The sequence below is a fragment of the Silurus meridionalis genome, chromosome 1 (genome assembly GCF_014805685.1).
Source record: "Silurus meridionalis isolate SWU-2019-XX chromosome 1, ASM1480568v1, whole genome shotgun sequence".
NCBI lineage: Eukaryota > Metazoa > Chordata > Actinopteri > Siluriformes > Siluridae > Silurus > Silurus meridionalis.
The window spans coordinates 25,219,327-25,237,999 of NC_060884.1; the positions used below are offsets into that span (position 1 = coordinate 25,219,327).

The 18,673-nt window shown below is 38.1% G+C and overlaps 1 protein-coding gene across 3 annotated transcripts in view; it reads left to right on the forward strand.

The window, feature by feature from the left end:
- The window catches only part of wwc3 (WWC family member 3), a 46,614-nt gene that overhangs the window by 22,968 nt on the left and 4,973 nt on the right, over positions 1-18,673 (forward strand). For 2 of the 3 annotated variants that reach the window (XM_046855077.1, XM_046855069.1), the window contains exons 4-12: positions 1,572-1,648; positions 2,183-2,262; positions 8,786-8,915; positions 10,875-11,021; positions 14,163-14,224; positions 15,483-15,731; positions 16,450-16,539; positions 17,258-17,817; positions 18,178-18,307. In XM_046855077.1, the coding sequence (XP_046711033.1) occupies positions 1,572-1,648; positions 2,183-2,262; positions 8,786-8,915; positions 10,875-11,021; positions 14,163-14,224; positions 15,483-15,731; positions 16,450-16,539; positions 17,258-17,817; positions 18,178-18,307 (1,525 nt within the window). The remainder of the gene's footprint in view (positions 1-1,571; positions 1,649-2,182; positions 2,263-8,785; positions 8,916-10,874; positions 11,022-14,162; positions 14,225-15,482; positions 15,732-16,449; positions 16,540-17,257; positions 17,818-18,177; positions 18,308-18,673) is intronic. The other variant, XM_046855084.1, reaches the window with a different exon arrangement.

Below are 18,673 nucleotides of genomic sequence, written 5' to 3' on the forward strand. Positions count from 1 at the left end.
CGGTTGTATTGTGGGCGTTTTAATTTAAGACCTCTATAACTCATTGACTGGTAGAGCTCGTCCGTTTCCTCACCTCGACTTCTCTGACCTCCTCCCTTCCTCTCTTTCTTTCTCCCTCCTCTTTACTGAGTGCCTCTCTCACTGCACCAGTAGACCCCTCCTTTCCCTCTTCCCTCCTCCTCCTCCTTTCCCGCTTGCCTTCGTTTTTTTTTTTTCCTTCATTCAACAGTTGCCCTACATTCCTTCTTTTTCTAAGTGAATAATGCATGTCAAAAATGATGCATTGTCCCCTTATTGTATACAACCTTCACTTTTCTTTTTTTTTGACAGATTCTTATACACTGAAAATCAACTTTAGTAATCGGAATATGTATTTTGCTGAATATTGGACTCATTATTAATGTCAGTAAAGAACATAATAGGTATATAGCATTTTTGTATAATTCTTTGAATTGAAATAGACAGATTCTTCAATTATCATTGAACAAATGATTAATGACTGACTGAATGACCTCAACTAATAAATGAAAGACCTTGTGCTCTTTAATGCAGCTAAGCTCCCACATATTGTAGTCATCTGTGGTGCAGTTGTAGGACACAATATTTAATACTGAACAGGCTTTTTGTAATCCCTCTGATACATGATTGACCCTGTTAACACTTGATCTTTTTATGCATCTCGAGCATCAGAATCATACCCATATCAGAGATTATCCACATTACCGTACAGGTATAAATAAACCTAAGCTGCACTTAAAATGGATTCTGATCTGTTTATACAAAACTACGACTAGAGATGCTTTTTACACAGATGTTAAGCAGCTGTGAGTGCATCCGCCTCATCAAGCCGCATTCGACAAGCAAAACTCTTTGTAACGAGCTGTTTTGTGCCACATGTTCATTGGGATTAGTGAGAAGGTGTTGTTTTTTTTCCTTTCTCATTTTTCAGCTCCCCTGACCAGGGATAATCATGGATACTTGTTTCATAGATGAAAAGTTTAAGGTGTTCTTCAATCAAATTAAATAACGTAGCATTGGCATATGGCTATGATTTATATGAGGAATTAACGTTATGCTTTTATTTATTTATTTATTTTATTTTGGGGGGAAAAACACCTAAATAAAACTTTATATATGTGAAACACATGGAAAGATGGTGGTGAAATGTAATCGTTTGATTTTCGCACACTGCGGATTTCAGTCAGTGTAATCGTAGATGCATTTGATTTACCATCTTTAATGTTTGAAAGCTTATCAGGATTCAAACGGCATCATAAACACCTAGGTCTGGTGTTCCTCAAGTTTCTAAATATGGTCACTGTACAAACGGTTTACAAGAGTATGACAAGTATGCACTTCAACTGAAGAAGAAGAAAAAAGAAAAATAAGCACAAAAGCTCTTTAATCATAGGACACTGTATCCTCTTGCTTTGTTCTTTCTGCATTTGTGTGACAGCCAGAGTACGAGGGAGTACAATTTCAGTGCTTGCATTTTTTCATTCATGTTTTACCGCTAAGCCTGTCGATCTCTTTGACTGACTTACTCTTTCTTTTCTTTCCTTTTTTTGCAGCCCACTCTGGCTCTTCTTCCAATGCAAAATATGACCCTGACCAAATCAAAGCGGAAATCGCCTGTAGGCGGGAGCGGGTAAGTCATTATCCTTGGAGAACAATGCTTCAGACGTCACCCCTAGGAGGGGCCTGCTTGGGAAGATCTTGGGGTCCTGTTTGTATGAATGTGTGTGTGTTGGGGACACCTTTAGAAGGAATAGCCGACTCAGGTTTCCCTGGCTTGAACAAGCTCCATCACATATACCCTAACAAACAGTAACTCTTTAAGTAGCCAACTTGCTCAAGTAACACACATTTCCTTTGTACTTTAATGCTTAAATTCAGATCACTTTGGAGAGCTAGGGTACTGTAGGAATGTGTTTTGAAGGGTGTGTGTGTATGTGTGGGCAGGGCCTTTTCCTCTTCCTGTGTGTGTGTGTGTGTGTGTGTGTGTGTGTGTGTGTGTGTGTGTGTGTGTTAGGGGTGTTGGTGTGAGACCTTTTTGTTTAGTGATGACTCTGCTTCCCAAGATCGCGCCCCCCCCACCTCTTTATTGACAGAAGTATACTATTTTTTTTTGTGTGTGTTTGTATATGTATGTGTATTAAAATTCCAGCTGTTGTGTTTCCAGCTTTCTAGGCTCAAACAGGAGCTGGCCCAAATGAGACAGGAGCTTCAATTCAAAGAAATGGGAGTAGAAACACTACAAGAGTGAGTTTTACACATACACATACATGTGGAAAGTAAAATACAAGTCAAAGCAATTTTTCCCTATTTAAGGATTTTAGCATCAGACTTCATAATGTATTAATTTGGCAGTTGCATCTATTTAAAGATCTGAACAAGTCATAAATGAAACGACTAGCCATTGTTTTGGTTGTCTGGACACCTCACAGACTTGGCTACAAAGTACATGATTCTTATCCTATTCTAATGCAGGACATCATCGTTCACCAAATCACAAGCTATGATATTTAACATCAGAGCTTTTTTTTTTATTTACATTTTTAACTTTTTATTTTCTTTTGATATATTGAAACAGAAGGTTCACTAAGAGTTGTGCTAGAGGAAGAGTGAAATGGCAGCTCTGCGCTGCGCTTTGTTTTGCTCTCAATTTATTGAGTGCTTCTGAAAAGATAATCCAAGTTTTTTTTTTTTTTTTTTTTTTTTTTTTTTTACAAAACCAATGTTTTTATTTTTAACCATGCTTCAGTGTGTGGTTAAACAAGCAGTGGAATTCACAATCAAAACTTTTGCCCAAGTCAATAAGTATAAGGGTTTCATTTTCTGGTTGTTGAACCTAATTGTCTTTAACTATGAATTGCCTAAAATGTTTATATATTTATTTTATTATGGGTGCCTGATCTACAGATTTGCCCACCCCTGAAGGCTATAGGTATAAGACCCTTTTTAACAAAAAACCAATAGCAGCTTTCAAAAAGCCACTACCACTGACCTCGCACTTCCTGAAGAATCCATGATTGGCAGTATTAGAGGCCAACTGATTGTAGATTTTACCGATGCCAATAGCTAGGATTCATGAACTAAACACAGACTAATGAACTAAGACTTAAAAGCCGAAAGCCTGAATGTCTGTTTATATCCTAAAATCTGTGTGAAGGCTAATGAACCACATGCGTTATGTTTGTATTTTAACAAGTTTACATACAGCAGATAGCTGTCTTGTAGGGGCATATTGTTCCGCTTTGATTTGGTATGTTGTGTGCACCTCACTGGAAATTACTGCTAGTCATCCGTATGGTGCAATACCAGTCCAAACAGTGGAGGCATTGTAACAAAATGTGATGCAATGTCAGAAGCAGGCTGAACAAACCAGGACTGTCTTAAATGTCATTTAATGTTAGTTTTTAATGCACAAAACCCAGATAAAATGTCCTAAGTACACCAGTATCTTCTAAAGTCATAGTCTACATTCTATTTATTTTACAGACCAGTTTATATGCTCATGAGAAGTGACCGTATTTCAATTTTAGCTGTTATTCTGACATCACGGTTAGAGTGGGGAATAAAAAGCAAAGCTGTCAGTCAAACTAAGAGAGATTTTATATATATATATATATATATATATATATATATATATATATATATATATATATATATATATATATATATATATAATTATATAATACACACATATATATATATATATATATATATATATACACACAAACATACACCCCCAAGGGAAATGAGTTAAAATGCACAGCAGCATGGAACACTCACTGGCAAATAAAATAGTATACCATATTAAAATATACCATATGTTTAACATCAATGTATATTCAAGCAACAGGGCAATCTGTAAGTTCTCAGTTGTATCGCTTGTTGCACTAAACGCTAACTGAGACGTGCTCTGTCTGAGTAGAACCTTTACATGCCAGAATAATTAGATTGTTGGGATCAGAATCAGCAACACTGATAAATGGAAACCTGGACATAACCCAGCAATGCAAAAGCAAACTCTCCTTGTAGCTAGCCTGACCCAAATAGCTCATAGCTGAAACATTGACACAGGACTTGCTGGTTTTCGTTGATGGGGACGAACAACATGCTACTTCACGCCATGTTGTAAAAAAAAAAAAGGATAGTGCGACATCGATGTATACAGTGTTAACTCCATTTTGGATTTTCCTAAGAGGCAATACTGTGACACGTAGACCATCTATATTTTCATATGATACAAATTCACGAATAAGAGTTCATCATACTTAAATCTTGGAACACAGCAAAATGCCTGTGTGTGAATGGAAAACTTTTGGACTGCTCCTTCAGTTCATCATACATTTGCGTTATTAGATGCAACTGTTTTCTTCGTACCTTGTACTCATGTTTTCTGGTATTCTCTCACTCCATAGACACAGTACTAAATCTGCCACCAAAACAAACGTTTTGATGTTACAATGTTTTTTCTTTCTTATCTGAATTCACCAGACCTAAAATGTTGTTCCATATCTCTCTTCTGCCAGCTGTCCAACTTTTAAATCGCAGACCAAAACCACATTTACACTCCATATGGTGAACGCAGTATGCATATATCCCAGAAACCAACAGGGCTAAATGTGGAAATGTGGAACTCCGACCAAGCAGCATGGACATTGGCCTCACTATCTCCCCCCCCCCCCTCACTTTCTACAGTCTCTCATATTACATACAATAAAACAATTTTTTTTTTTTGTTTTTATTTTTAACAGTGCAGTTAGAGAGTAGATGATGTAATTGTGAGTATTATGCAGTTCAGTGAAGCAACAAGAGCAACAGTCACCTCAAAGTGAACTATTTCCCCGTTTTGGGGGTCTTTAAAGGGCATGTGTGTGGTGGTGGTGGGGAGTCAGTTTTTCTATGGTAGTGGGGACCAGATGTCACCACACCAAGGTTTATGGATACATTTGGCCAATCCTCACTGGGAAAATATATAAAGCTTTAAAATTGGAGGTGAAAAATATATTCTTATAATATTTAGGTAGCAAAATACATTCCATACGTATAATGTTTTGTCCTGAAATGTCACACAAATAAAAGTGTATTTTTGTATGTGTGACATGGTGTTCTGGAATAGGAGACTCCACCTCAGGAAGAGGATGCACCAGTGGAGTGTAGAGAGCCAAGGCAGGAAAGAAAGAGTGTGAGTGAGTGAGAGAGAGGAGAGGGAGGTAGAGGAGCTTAAAAACTGTAGTTTGAAAAACAGAGATATCTGGCAGCAAATTCCTTGCTTCTTCCTGCGTCCCAGGGAGGGAGCTTATCTTTTAGATAGAGCACAACTCGAGTGGCTCCCAGAATAGCAGCTCAAAGCAGCGTTTTAAAGAAGATTGTGTTGCTGAGTTGCTATTTCGAAAAAGGGGTATCTATGGTTCTCAGTTCGGTGCATGGGAGCTTCCACAGGTCTGTGAAGCTTGCCCAAGGAGGTTCTTTTTTATTTTTTATTTTAGTAAGTTAAATCAGCATTATCACGTTTGCATTTATGGCATTTAGCAGGCACCTTTGTACAGAGCGATTTGCAAATGTGATTTCAATTTTTTAATAATAAATTAATTGATATTTAGGAGGGAATATCAAAAGTATGTTTATCACATGAACACTGTAATGTAATTCAAATCCAATAGAACTAATATAGCAGGAAATCTGAGAGTATTGCCCGTTTAGGGCAAATCATACATTTAGAAAGAGTATATTAATGCAAATGTGTCTATAGTAGCAATCAATTCTTAAGGACCTGATTAGCACTTACATTACTGTCAGAGTATTAGTAAATGGCTTAAAATAAATAAAAAAAAAAAAAAAAAATATATATATATATATATATATATATATATATATATATATATATATATATATATATATATATATATATAAACGTAATTGTCTATATGTTGAAGTTTATTATAAGGGGACATTGATTTAAAATAAGGAAGGAGTCACCAAGGGCAACACATTGCAACAAAAAACTTTTAAAACATGCTTGAATTAAACATGTAGAATATCAGAACATCATGCAGCTATACAAAACAATCAACTTCAATTTTCTAACATTAACTTTTACTTTTATCATGACTTTTAAATATGTTCCTATTACAGCACAATGTGTTGTTTAAACATTTACCTCTAGTTATTATCTTATTTTAATGGTCTTTAGATTTGATTTGATTGAAACAATTAAAATTCTGCACAATGTTATATACAGCTTTAAAAAAAATGGAGAATAAATTTGTATATCTGGATATCTAATCAGGCTGTAAACGCTGTACAGTTTTTCCCCCCAGCTGTGGTTTGAGCCTAATGTGACAGCCAGACTTGTTTCCCTTCTTAATGAGAGCGTCTGGGCTTGTAACTTAGGGCTGTAATGAGTGGACTGGCTTAACCGGAGCATCCGCAAGACGGCAATAGAAGCGAAATCAGTGGTGACTCACATGTGACTAGACTGTGCATGAGGGTGCATTTCAGACCCTGAATCATATTCCCATCCCGTGTACAGTTTTCCCAGGATACACCTTTTACCAGGATCAAGAGCTTGCCGAAGATGCTATAAAAACCTTTTTATATATATATATATATATATGATTAAACCGACTGGAACTACCTGCGTGTTCAGCAGTTTGAACGCACACTTTCCAGCCAATTAGAACTGACTCTTCAGACAGATGATGATTGTATAATTTAACCACAACACTGTTGAATTCTTGAATCCTGTTCATTAGTTTTTGCAATTCTTAGGTTTATCTTAGTCAGCTTGTTTTACTTTTCCACCAAAAAAAAAATTCTTCAGGGCCTTGATGCTCAAAATTAAAAAGTGTATGTAATGATATTGTGGCTTTTTATAATATAACTCTTTAAATAAATAGTCTTTTCTGAAATGGGTCTGCAAATTTAGTGTAACAAGTAGAAGCAAAGCTCCCTTTTTTTCTGACTTGTAAGAGTATTCAGGACTGAGGTGTTGCATCTTGTGGTTTCTTGGTATTGACGCAAGCATTTTTTATTTTACTTATATTCCTAGTGTGATGTAAAAAAAAAAATTAAAAAAAAGAGCCCACAGAGGGAACATGTATAGCTGCTTAGTGATTACAGGAGGTTTGCAGATTGTTGATTGGACGATTAGCAGCTTCACCTGTTGTTTTCTTGTTTAAATACAACTTGCTTAAAGACAAACATTACTTGAGATAGAACATGAATAGATGTTAGTCTGTGTTAATAGAAATGCACAGACCGTGAACAAGTATGCCATATAGCAAGCAGATGGAGATTGTGGAGGTGGTGTGGTAGAGCAGATATATGTGTGTGTTGAGGGTGGGGTGTTTGGTGCTGGGCAGACGGAGATGTGGGGCAGACCAGGCAGGGCTGACCATGGAAGCTGCAGGTTTAAGGGGAAACAAAGGCCTGCTTGTGTGGAGAGCATTGAGGAGGAGGTGGAGGAGGCATTGAGTACCTGATGGTGGAGAAAGGTGGCTGCAGGAAGGAGCACGTGGCAGGAGATTGGGAACACTGCCAGAAAGCAGCTGATGGAGAAGACAAGTCTCTCTATGATTATTCTCAACTTATCCCCTTTCTTTTCTCTACAATGTGCTGTTTATTTAAAGAAGGCTTGTTATTACTTGAAAGGGTAGAAGAGTTAAGTGCTCCGTCGGTTCTGGCAGAAACATCTACAAGGACTTTTTACCTCAGCTTTTTATATATATATATATATATATATATATATATATATATATATATATATATATATATATATATATATATATATATATATATATATATATATATATATAATATGTATGTAGTTAAGTAACTCAGTAAAAATGTATGTAACCTCCAGTTTTACTCAGGCACACCAATATCATGCTCCATCAGGATTAATAAAATGAAAGCCACAAAAATTCATGATCACAATCCTGGAACATTCTGTGGATGTGGACAGAGAGCCGCTCCAAGTCAGCACTCTGGCAGCGATCATGTGTTTTAAGTTGTCAGTGACGTTTCCTGATGATGTCTTCAGCTGAAATTCTTCTCCTTTTTCCATTTCTTTTCCTGGACCTGGAATTAAACAGAGCCAGATGTTGGTATGTTCGCCATCGTCACTGAAATAACTGCATTGTTTAAAGTAGGGAAAGAAACTGAAGCTGGGGCTAAAGCTTTGCCATGACATAGATATGTTCAAGTATGTCAAATGCACTGGAGGTGTTGAAATGTTGTAGCTTACATGACAGGACAGGACCGAGTTTAGGTTTCCTCACATGTGCAGGAATGCCATTTTGTTTCTCTGTTCAACATTTTATTTGTAACCCACATGCAGCACCAGAACATGTTCCCAGTCTTTATCTCACACACACACACGCACGCACACGCACACACACTGGTTTTCTATGCTCTTTTTTGAATTCTTATTTTAGACACTTATTAAGAAAAAGCACAATGACACATTCTACAAGGACTGACTTCAGTTTCATTGTTATGTTAGTTGTGACTTTAAGGTTTATTTTTGTCAGATAGAATGTTTAAACAATTAACACCTGGAAACAAATCCACAAGTTTTGCAAAGCCTTTCACAATTCCATTGCTAATATTCATTTGAGATTCTTGAAGTCTTGAAAGAACTCAATGCTCAAGATTACTTTTCCTCTTTCTGGGAAACTGTGCTGGTGTGCATGGTGCGTCAAAGTCACTCTGCTGGATATAAAGACGCAACAGCTTTTCTGATGTTTGTGTATCGACGTGGTTTCACTTGCAGAATTGACCGGAAGATGTCCAGCAGTCAGACGAATTATAAACTGGACGAAGCGCAAGCCATCTTTAACGAATTACGCAGCATAAAGAGGGCGATCAGCTCAGGCGAGAAGGAGAGGCAGGACCTCATCCAGGTGAGCCTATTTTTCCTTAATAATATAACGTGCATATGTGAGAGAGAAACCGATAAACCTGTTCTCTCGATTGGAGGAGGTGAAACACTGGTAATATTCCTCCTGACTGTGTTTGCATGGTGAAAAAAAAATCATAAGATGAATGATAATATTTGTGGACAGTTTCCCAGGGATTAATAAATCTTTAGCAGCTTGTTGAGGGACAGTGATTAACATGCCTTCTTTATGTACCCACATCCAAATAAGTTTACTTTGTGTTTTTCTTCTAATACGTGCTCAATAGTGCCATCGTGTGGAAAATATTTTCCCCACACTACAGTATCAGTTTTATATATTGCAGAGTTGTTGCTATCGAGTATTCTGCCGATTATTCCAACGATTAATCGGATAAGTAGTACTTTTTGCTTTCTTAATGAGCAATACTAAATATACAAGAAAAAATAACACTGGTCTTTTAAAATGAACATGTAATTTGTTTCCTTTTTAGAAAAATTTAAATTTTCATTGCTGAAATTGAAATTAGTGCATTTAAGTCCATATTAGATAAAAATGTAATTACGAATATATATATAAAATATCATAAATCATTAATAAAAATACATTTCAGGTTACTCTTTAAAAAAATACACAAATAAAACCTAATGCACACACTGTATGGTAGTTTGAAATGATCCTAAACTTTGTCCCTTTCTTTGGCCTGAATCCTGTTTCCACCACATAAAAAAAGTTTGCCCAATTCTGTTGGTGTATGAACAAGGCTCCTCTGCTTCATCTGTTTTGTTCCGTCTCCTCCAGAGCTGATTGTTAGACAGAGTTCTCTCCATGGACTGGAGGCTTAGTTTGATACCATGTGATTTTATTGATTGAAATCAGAATTGCAAGAAAATAATAACTCAGAATTAGGCAGATATTTTATTTAATGTGGCAGAAACAAGCTTCGATATGAATCTTCTCCTCGCCCCTCGCTGTTTTCTCCCTGTTCCTCAATTTTTCATTCTGCAGCGTTTCTGCGTTCTCTGTCCAGAGCGCTGCAGAGGTAAGCGGGTGGTGCGTCAGTAAAAATGGTCCGTGGGAAACGCAGTGCTCTGTGTGTAGTTAAATGGACTAAACGAAACATTGATGCAAAATAACTTGCCTCGATACATTTGTAATGGAATAACTCTAGTTACTCGAGGAATCGTTACAACCCTAATATGATGTATCTGCACATATATTTTTCCCCTGATTTGATTAGATTAGATTTAACGTTATCGTCATTGTGCAAAGTACAATGTACAGAGCCAATAAAATGCAGTAAGCATCTAACCAGAAGTGCGTATGTGGCCCATTTACAAAAAATAGCAATATATTAAATGAGGGTATAGGTTTATATGTACAGGGATGACTGAGTAATGTACAAAAGGTGCAGTAGTAGTTAGCTTGAAACAGTACGATCAAGTAAAGGATTTCTTGTTGTACCACCCAAAGATTTCCGGAAATCTGAATTTTCTATGATATAGCATGTTAGCGTTATTGTGTTCAAAATATAAAAGCCAAGCAATTTTTAAATAATTGATAGGCTGATTTTCATACTGACCAAGGAGTACTGGGTCTCTACTGAGAGACTTGTGATGTCCTGTTTGGCTCGGTGATTTTAGCTAGTTCACACCCCCAACATCATGTTTATCTTTTTAATGTCGGTGGATGATACAGCAGGGATACAGCAGGAATTTCCCTTCACTATAGGAGTACTAAAATATCTTCATGAATGCCAAAAAAGCATGGATCACTCCTTGGTGATTAAACAGATTTTTCAAAAGCGATCCCCTGAGCTGTTGGTCTACTAAATAAAACGTTTAATACAAATAGTAAAACAACAACGTTTGCATTGTTCTTGAATAAATTCAATGTCTTTTAAAAACACCACATCCTCGAATCACACCCACTTTCATTCACCTCTTCCCTTTCTGTCTTGTGCAGAGCCTGGCTAAGCTGACGGGGAATTTTCACAGCCTTTCTATCGGTGACTCTGTAAATGAGGTGTCCACCAGCTCCGTGCCTCTAGGAGATTCGGTCAGCGGGCAGCAATACACCGACGCCGGCTGTCAGACTGACCTGATTGGAGAGGTTAGTAATGCATAAAAATGCCAATAGACTAAAAAATTTTATACAGTGCATGGGAAATAGAAAGCATATATATGTGTGTGTGTGTGTGTGTGTGTGTGTGTGTGTGTGTGTGTGTGTGTGTGTGTGTGTGTATATATATATATATATATATATATATATATATATATATATATATATATATATATATACATACATACATACATACATACATACATACATACATACATACATCGTATTTTCTGGACTATAAGCCGCTACTTTTTTCCTATGCTTTGAACCCTGCGGCTTAAACAATGAAGCGGCTAATTTATGGATTTTTCCTGGGTTTTTCCCGGTTTCACAAACTTCAAGCCAAAATGCTGAACCCCATAACATTAGACCAATGAAATTGCCGAACGGAAACGAAAAAATGCACTTCACCTGTGTTCTGAGCTGCACGGCATCGGGAGAAAAGCTTCACCAATGGTGATTTTTAAACGCACAACGAAGCCAAAAGATAAACTCCCGAGAGAAATAGTTGTGAAAGGAAGGAGGAAGACAGTGAACAATGACTTTCTTGGTAGGCTACTGTTTAGATACAAGCCCCTGTAACGTGTTGAGTCTGGGTGAAAGGAGAGCTCGCTTCTGGCATGCTATTCCCAAAATACCGCTATGCTCCTAAAGGAAGCGCAACATATATCACCCGTTATTTCAACCGTCTTTCTCGGCTCGCATTGAAACTGAAACGCATTGAAACTGGAGACTTTTTTCCCTAAATGTAAAGTAAATGTTGCCTTAAAGTCAACAGTTTTATGATTTTTATTGTTAAATAACACCACAGGTTGTTTAATCTTTTATTCTTAGCCCTAGGTCATGTGAAGCATCTGCTGTACAGGTTGATGTATAGAAATATATGAGAACAAACATCCACAGTATTCCTCAGTTCAGTACTTCTGTGGTATAAGAGCACTATAACTGATTCGATGGTGTGTGATGGTGTTCTGTATGCAGTGAACCCACCTTTCACAATGTTATTTCACACAATGTGCAGTAGTAGTTAGCTTGAAACAGTACGATCAAGTAAAGGATTTCTTGTTGTACCACCCAAAGATTTCCGGAAATCTGAATTTTCTATGATATAGCATGTTAGCGTTATTGTGTTCAAAATATAAAAGCCAAGCAATTTTTAAATAATTGATAGGCTGATTTTCATACTGACCAAGGAGTACTGGGTCTCTACTGAGAGACTTGTGATGTCCTGTTTGGCTCGGTGATTTTAGCTAGTTCACACCCCCAACATCATGTTTATCTTTTTAATGTCGGTGGATGATACAGCAGGGATACAGCAGGAATTTCCCTTCACTATAGGAGTACTAAAATATCTTCATGAATGCCAAAAAAGCATGGATCACTCCTTGGTGATTAAACAGATTTTTCAAAAGCGATCCCCTGAGCTGTCGGTCTACTAAATAAAACGTTTAATACAAATAGTAAAACAACAACGTTTGCATTGTTCTTGAATAAATTCAATGTCTTTAAAAACACCACATCCTCGAATCACACCCACTTTCATTCACCTCTTCCCTTTCTGTCTTGTGCAGAGCCTGGCTAAGCTGACGGGGAATTTTCACAGCCTTTCTATCGGTGACTCTGTAAATGAGGTGTCCACCAGCTCCGTGCCTCTAGGAGATTCGGTCAGCGGGCAGCAATACACCGACGCCGGCTGTCAGACTGACCTGATTGGAGAGGTTAGTAATGCATAAAAATGCCAATAGACTAAAAAATTTTATACAGTGCATGGGAAATAGAAAGCATATATGTGTGTGTGTGTGTGTGTGTGTGTGTGTGTGTGTGTGTGTGTGTGTGTGTGTGTGTATATATATATATATATATATATATATATATATATATATATATATATATATATATATATATATATATATATATATATACACATACATACATACATACATACATACATACATACATACATCGTATTTTCTGGACTATAAGCCGCTACTTTTTTCCTATGCTTTGAACCCCGCGGCTTAAACAATGAAGCGGCTAATTTATGGATTTTTCCTGGGTTTTTCCCGGTTTCACAAACTTCAAGCCAAAATGCTGAACCCCATAACATTAGACCAATGAAATTGCCGAACGGAAACGAAAAAATGCACTTCACCTGTGTTCTGAGCTGCACGGCATCGGGAGAAAAGCTTCACCAATGGTGATTTTTAAACGCACAACGAAGCCAAAAGATAAACTCCCGAGAGAAATAGTTGTGAAAGGAAGGAGGAAGACAGTGAACAATGACTTTCTTGGTAGGCTACTGTTTAGATACAAGCCCCTGTAACGTGTTGAGTCTGGGTGAAAGGAGAGCTCGCTTCTGGCATGCTATTCCCAAAATACCGCTATGCTCCTAAAGGAAGCGCAACATATATCACCCGTTATTTCAACCGTCTTTCTCGGCTCGCATTGAAACTGAAACGCATTGAAACTGGAGACTTTTTTCCCTAAATGTAAAGTAAATGTTGCCTTAAAGTCAACAGTTTTATGATTTTTATTGTTAAATAACACCACAGGTTGTTTAATCTTTTTATTCTTAGCCCTAGGTCATGTGAAGCATCTGCTGTACAGGTTGATGTATAGAAATATATGAGAACAAACATCCACAGTATTCCTCAGTTCAGTACTTCTGTGGTATAAGAGCACTATAACTGATTCGATGGTGTGTGATGGTGTTCTGTATGCAGTGAACCCACCTTTCACAATGTTATTTCACACAATGTTAGAAAGTTTTGCTTTTAAAACATTTGCAGTTAAGAAACTAAAAAGGTTTAAGCAAGAAAATATTCGCAAGCAATTATTTTAAAAAACAAAAGAAAGTACAGTTCTAAACATTTTGTCTGAACAAATCAGATGGAGTGGAGATGAATTTGTGCTTGATTAGAGATCTGAATGTTCTGAGCTTTAGTCTGGAAAAGCTTGTAAGATGTGACCTCTAAAAATGTAGTTTATAAAGTGTGTTGCAAATATGAAAATTTGCAAACAGTTGGACAAATATACTGACTCTGAGACAATACATCAGGATCTGATTGATTTATTGATTTATTTATTTTATTTTTTTAATTTGCAAACTTGTTTTTCGTCTCTGATTCCCAGGAATCATCCCCACTCGTTGACAAAGTCAGGCTCACCTGGCAGTATGAAGAAGCCAAGAAAAAGTAAGTCAGCTTTCAGTTTTTCATTTCTCAAAGTATATTTTGTATAGATTTCATTTCCAATCTGTTAAAAAGGGGTTGAATGGCAAGACTACATTTAAGATGAGGGCAGAAATCCACTGTGTTTATATGCAAGTTTTATTTGCATAACCTTTTTACTGCCACCAACAGAAACGTTTTTGAATATTACTCTTCTCTGGGTTTAGAGTCTGGTGATCACATGCTTTATCAGCTGTGTGACTTCATCTGGTTCTGTCTGGTTTTTCAGTTAAACCCCAGACTTGCCCAGGGCAGAAGGAGTCTTCAGTCATATTTACACAAGCTACCATTAAGGGTCATTTACATTTACTCTGCTACATACACAGTACTGAAACTTGTTTATGGACACATTTTTGCTATGTTTAACCCAGAAACCATGGCCTTATTCTGCTTTTAATCCCTACTACATTTACAAAATGCCATAATGGCATTGAAGACAGCTCAGCACCACTGCGTTTATTACAGTGACAGCAAGTCGACCATCCTTATGAGACACTGTTGCTATAGTCACAGCACACGCAAGCCTTGGAAAAATGAGTGGACGAGGGAAAACCTGTGGAAACTTGCATGCTCTCTCACTGAGTCATGCTTGTTGAAATCCAAAACACACATTTCAGGCTCGCACAATGGCACACTCATGTTTTATTACATGCTGTTTGCAGACAGGAGCTACAGATTTCAAAATGATACGGTCATTTTATTTATTTTTTTTAGCTCTTCTGAAGTCGCGCCCGAGTTTATCGTTCTCATCTTATTCAACATTTAATTCATAGTTGCAAAGCCTTCATAAGTACAATTAAGTGTTTTATAAAAAGGGAAGTCAAGTGTCCCAAGAGTTCCAAATACTTGATTTAGAGAATACAATCGAATATTATTGCAATACAGGGTCCATGGTTCTATCATGAACCGGGTTTATTGTTACTGTGGTTTTACATGTTTCTGCTTGTGCTTGTGTCTTTGTTTGCCACCCATCTCCCAAAGTCATGTTGGTAGGCGGATTATCTACTGTAAAGTGTGAATGTCTCATTAGTGCTCTGTGATGGAATGGCATTTGTGCCTCATAACCTGTTTTTCCTAGGAAAGACTTAGAATCCACCTTGACTCTATTCATCTTTGCTGTTCTTTCAGTAAAAACACTGAAAGTTTGCAAAATTCATGAATATTAAGAATAACACAATTGCATGTATTTGCATGTGTTCAATATTCTGTGTCTCCCTTTCAGAGTCTCCAGCATTCAGCACCAGCTGGCCAAGTTGGATAGCGAGAGCTGGTCAGGACGCGCCGAGGCCGACCGGGATCGTGACTGTCTGCAGCTGCTGAAGGAGAAGGAAGCGTTCCTGCAGGAGCTGACCCTCCTCAGTGAGCAGCATCACACTCAGGAAGTGCTGGACCAGCTGGAAGAGGAGCGACACAGGCTGGAGGAGGAGGTGCAGAAAGCTCAGACCACCCAGAGCCAGGGGGCCAACCAAAGGTCGGCTATCCAAATGCTAACTAGTGTTATGTGATGCGTTTTGAGATGACACTGCAGTCATAAGAATGTTTCGGTTTGACGGGGCACATGTGGGCTAACTGCTGCCTATAGCGAACCCAAGAGCTTCAATGATAAGAGGCATTATCAGCAAGAAGACACAGCAGAGCAGTAAACATTTGATATTGCATTCCAAACCATCATCATGGAAGCATTGTTGTGCATCACAATCACTCAGCCATGGTGGTCTAGTGTACATGCTTACAGATAAATGTGGGTGCCCTCATTGCCTCAGCAGGAGCACAGAGGACGCAGTCAGCAAAACTGATTTTTCGCTTATGAGAAATGGGATTGTTGTGGCGCCAGGAAAAAAAAATTTGGAAAGGATATAATAAAAAGTAATAAAAGATAATAAAAGTACAAAGATTTAGATCAGTCTGAATTCAGTTTCTTCCAGAACATGGTGGAGATTTTGAGGCATTATTTTGTAACTAATTAATTAATTAATTAGTAAATAAACTTGCGGGGATTAACATATCTAATAAAATTACAGCAAAAAAGTAAATTAATAGATTTAAATTTAAGTTTAGGGGAAACCTGTGAAGCAGGACATATTTGTTTTTGTTTCGTTTAGCTTTTTCCAAAAATAGCATTTGTTAAAACTTGGTGTAAAGTTTCCTGTTACACAACTAACACACTTTGTGTGTGATTGTACACATAGGATACTGCAGCAAGAGAAGAGAAACGTGTTACTGAGGCAGTTGGAGGAGGCGACTCGCATCACAACCTATCTCCACTCTCAGCTCAAGAGGTATGTTATACACATGTGGTATATGGACAAAAGTATTGGGACACCCGACATTTCCAGCCATATGTGGTTCTTCCCCCAAACTGTTACCACAAAGATAGAGGTCTTTGGATGTAGTAGCATTAAACTGCCCCGTTACTTAAAACTAGGAGATCAAAATCAGTTCCAGCATGAGCACAGATCTTCACAACCACACTCCAAAATCTAGTGGAACATCTTCCATGAAGAGTAATAGTTGTTATAACAGCAAATGGGGTCTAAATGTGGAGTTGGATGTTCAAAAAGCACATATGAATCTTATGGTCAGGTGTCCACAAGTGTTGGACCTGAAAATGTCATGACACATGTTGCATTACATAGATTATGTAATTATTTGGGGCTGGGTCTTTTTCTTATAAAAGTGACAGGGCTAATAGTGAGTGATGGTAAAAATGTCAGGCAAAAGTAGCTTTTCCTCAGGAGGTATCTAAGGGGAACAACATTTAGCCTGTGATGTTCCAAGTCTCAGTAGCCTGGCTAGTTGATGTATGTAGTGTTTAGAAGCCCATTGCTAATAATTACCCACAACTACCAGCATCATACTCACTGTCACAGAAGTAGGTCAGCTATATGAAAATTACCTAAAGATTTGCCATTTTATGGTCATATATTCACATATGTTTTATATTTATACATATGTTTTGTATATGAAATATTCTCTCTTGTCTCTCTCTCTTGGCAGTCTTTCAGCCAGCACCCTGACCATGTCCTCCAGCAGCAGCCGTGGTTCTCTGGCTTCAAGTCGGGGCTCGTTAGCATCTAGCCGCGGCTCTCTGAGCTCACTCAGCTTTACTGACATCTATGGTGTGCCTCAATACGAGCGCCAGGAGGCCTGCTTGGACATTCCCGAATCCACTTGGCGCTACCCCATGCCTGTGGAGCCTTCCTGCCGAGACGTCTCGTCTGTGCTAGGGCCTAAACGGATCCACGAGGCACCGCAATCTCTCACCTCCCTGTCTTCACGTTCTTCTCTCTCCTCCCTCTCTCCACCCAGCTCGCCCATGGACACGCCATACCACTCGGGCCCTCCCGACTGCCCCCTGACACAAATGACAGAGGAGTACATGGAGCTAGCCGGTCGTGGCTTGGTGATAGAGGGCCTGCGGAGCCAAACTCACACTCAAACCCAGCAACTAGCTGCTGTTCCTGGTGAAGGAGAGCCAGGAGGCTCTAATGCAGCTCACCTACTGGAGGTCAAGGGCAGTAGAGATGGGGGTGTTCAGGGCCTGTACAGCTCTGCAGGTGAGAAATGACACTGGAATAGTCACTAAATGTTCCTTTGGTGCCATTGTTACTTCACTAAAGATTAGTTTTGGAAAATATTGCCAGTTTTAGATAATTGTGACAAGTTATGCAAGGGTTATGGTGAAAACCCTTGCATAACTTGTCACAATTATCTAAAACTGGCAATATTTTTTTGTTCTTTATGTTCTGAGTAAAACAAATAGATAAGACATTTATGGCCATTTAAGAGTTTCTCTAAAACACGTCTGTTAAATTGTAAATGCCATGGTGTTGTGGTGTGTGTGTGTGTGTGTGTGTGTGTGTGTGTGTGTGTGTGTGTGTGTGTGTGTGTGTGTGTGTGTGTGTGTGTGTGTGGAGGTGCAGGAGTGACTCTACGCTCTAACAGTGTGAAGCGGAGCGGTCGCAGAAGGGCTCGCCGTGTCTCTGCAGGCATGAGTGAAGACGTGTTAGCCACTGACAGCGGTGTGTTTGAGGCTTGGAGCAGAAGGTTAGAGTGCCATTTAAGCAATCTCTCACACACACACACACACACACACACACTTAATACAATAAAATTAAGAGAATTGTAAAGAGTTTTCTTTGCTATGTATGAGTTTTGTGACCTTTTAATCAATGATTGGACTCTAGGAACTTTGGGTTTTCCTATTATTTGAAAAATTTGTCCATTAAATTTTTTTTTTATTATTTTATTTAAGAAATAATCTTAAGGCATGATTAGGAATACAGTACATAAAGTAGTGGTAATTATTTTTTATTAACATTAGAATCTTGTCTCAGCCGTGTTTTTAGTTTATTTTTTAGTTAATTTTTTTTCTCCCCGCGGTTATATTAGTTTTTCAAACTGCAGTACATG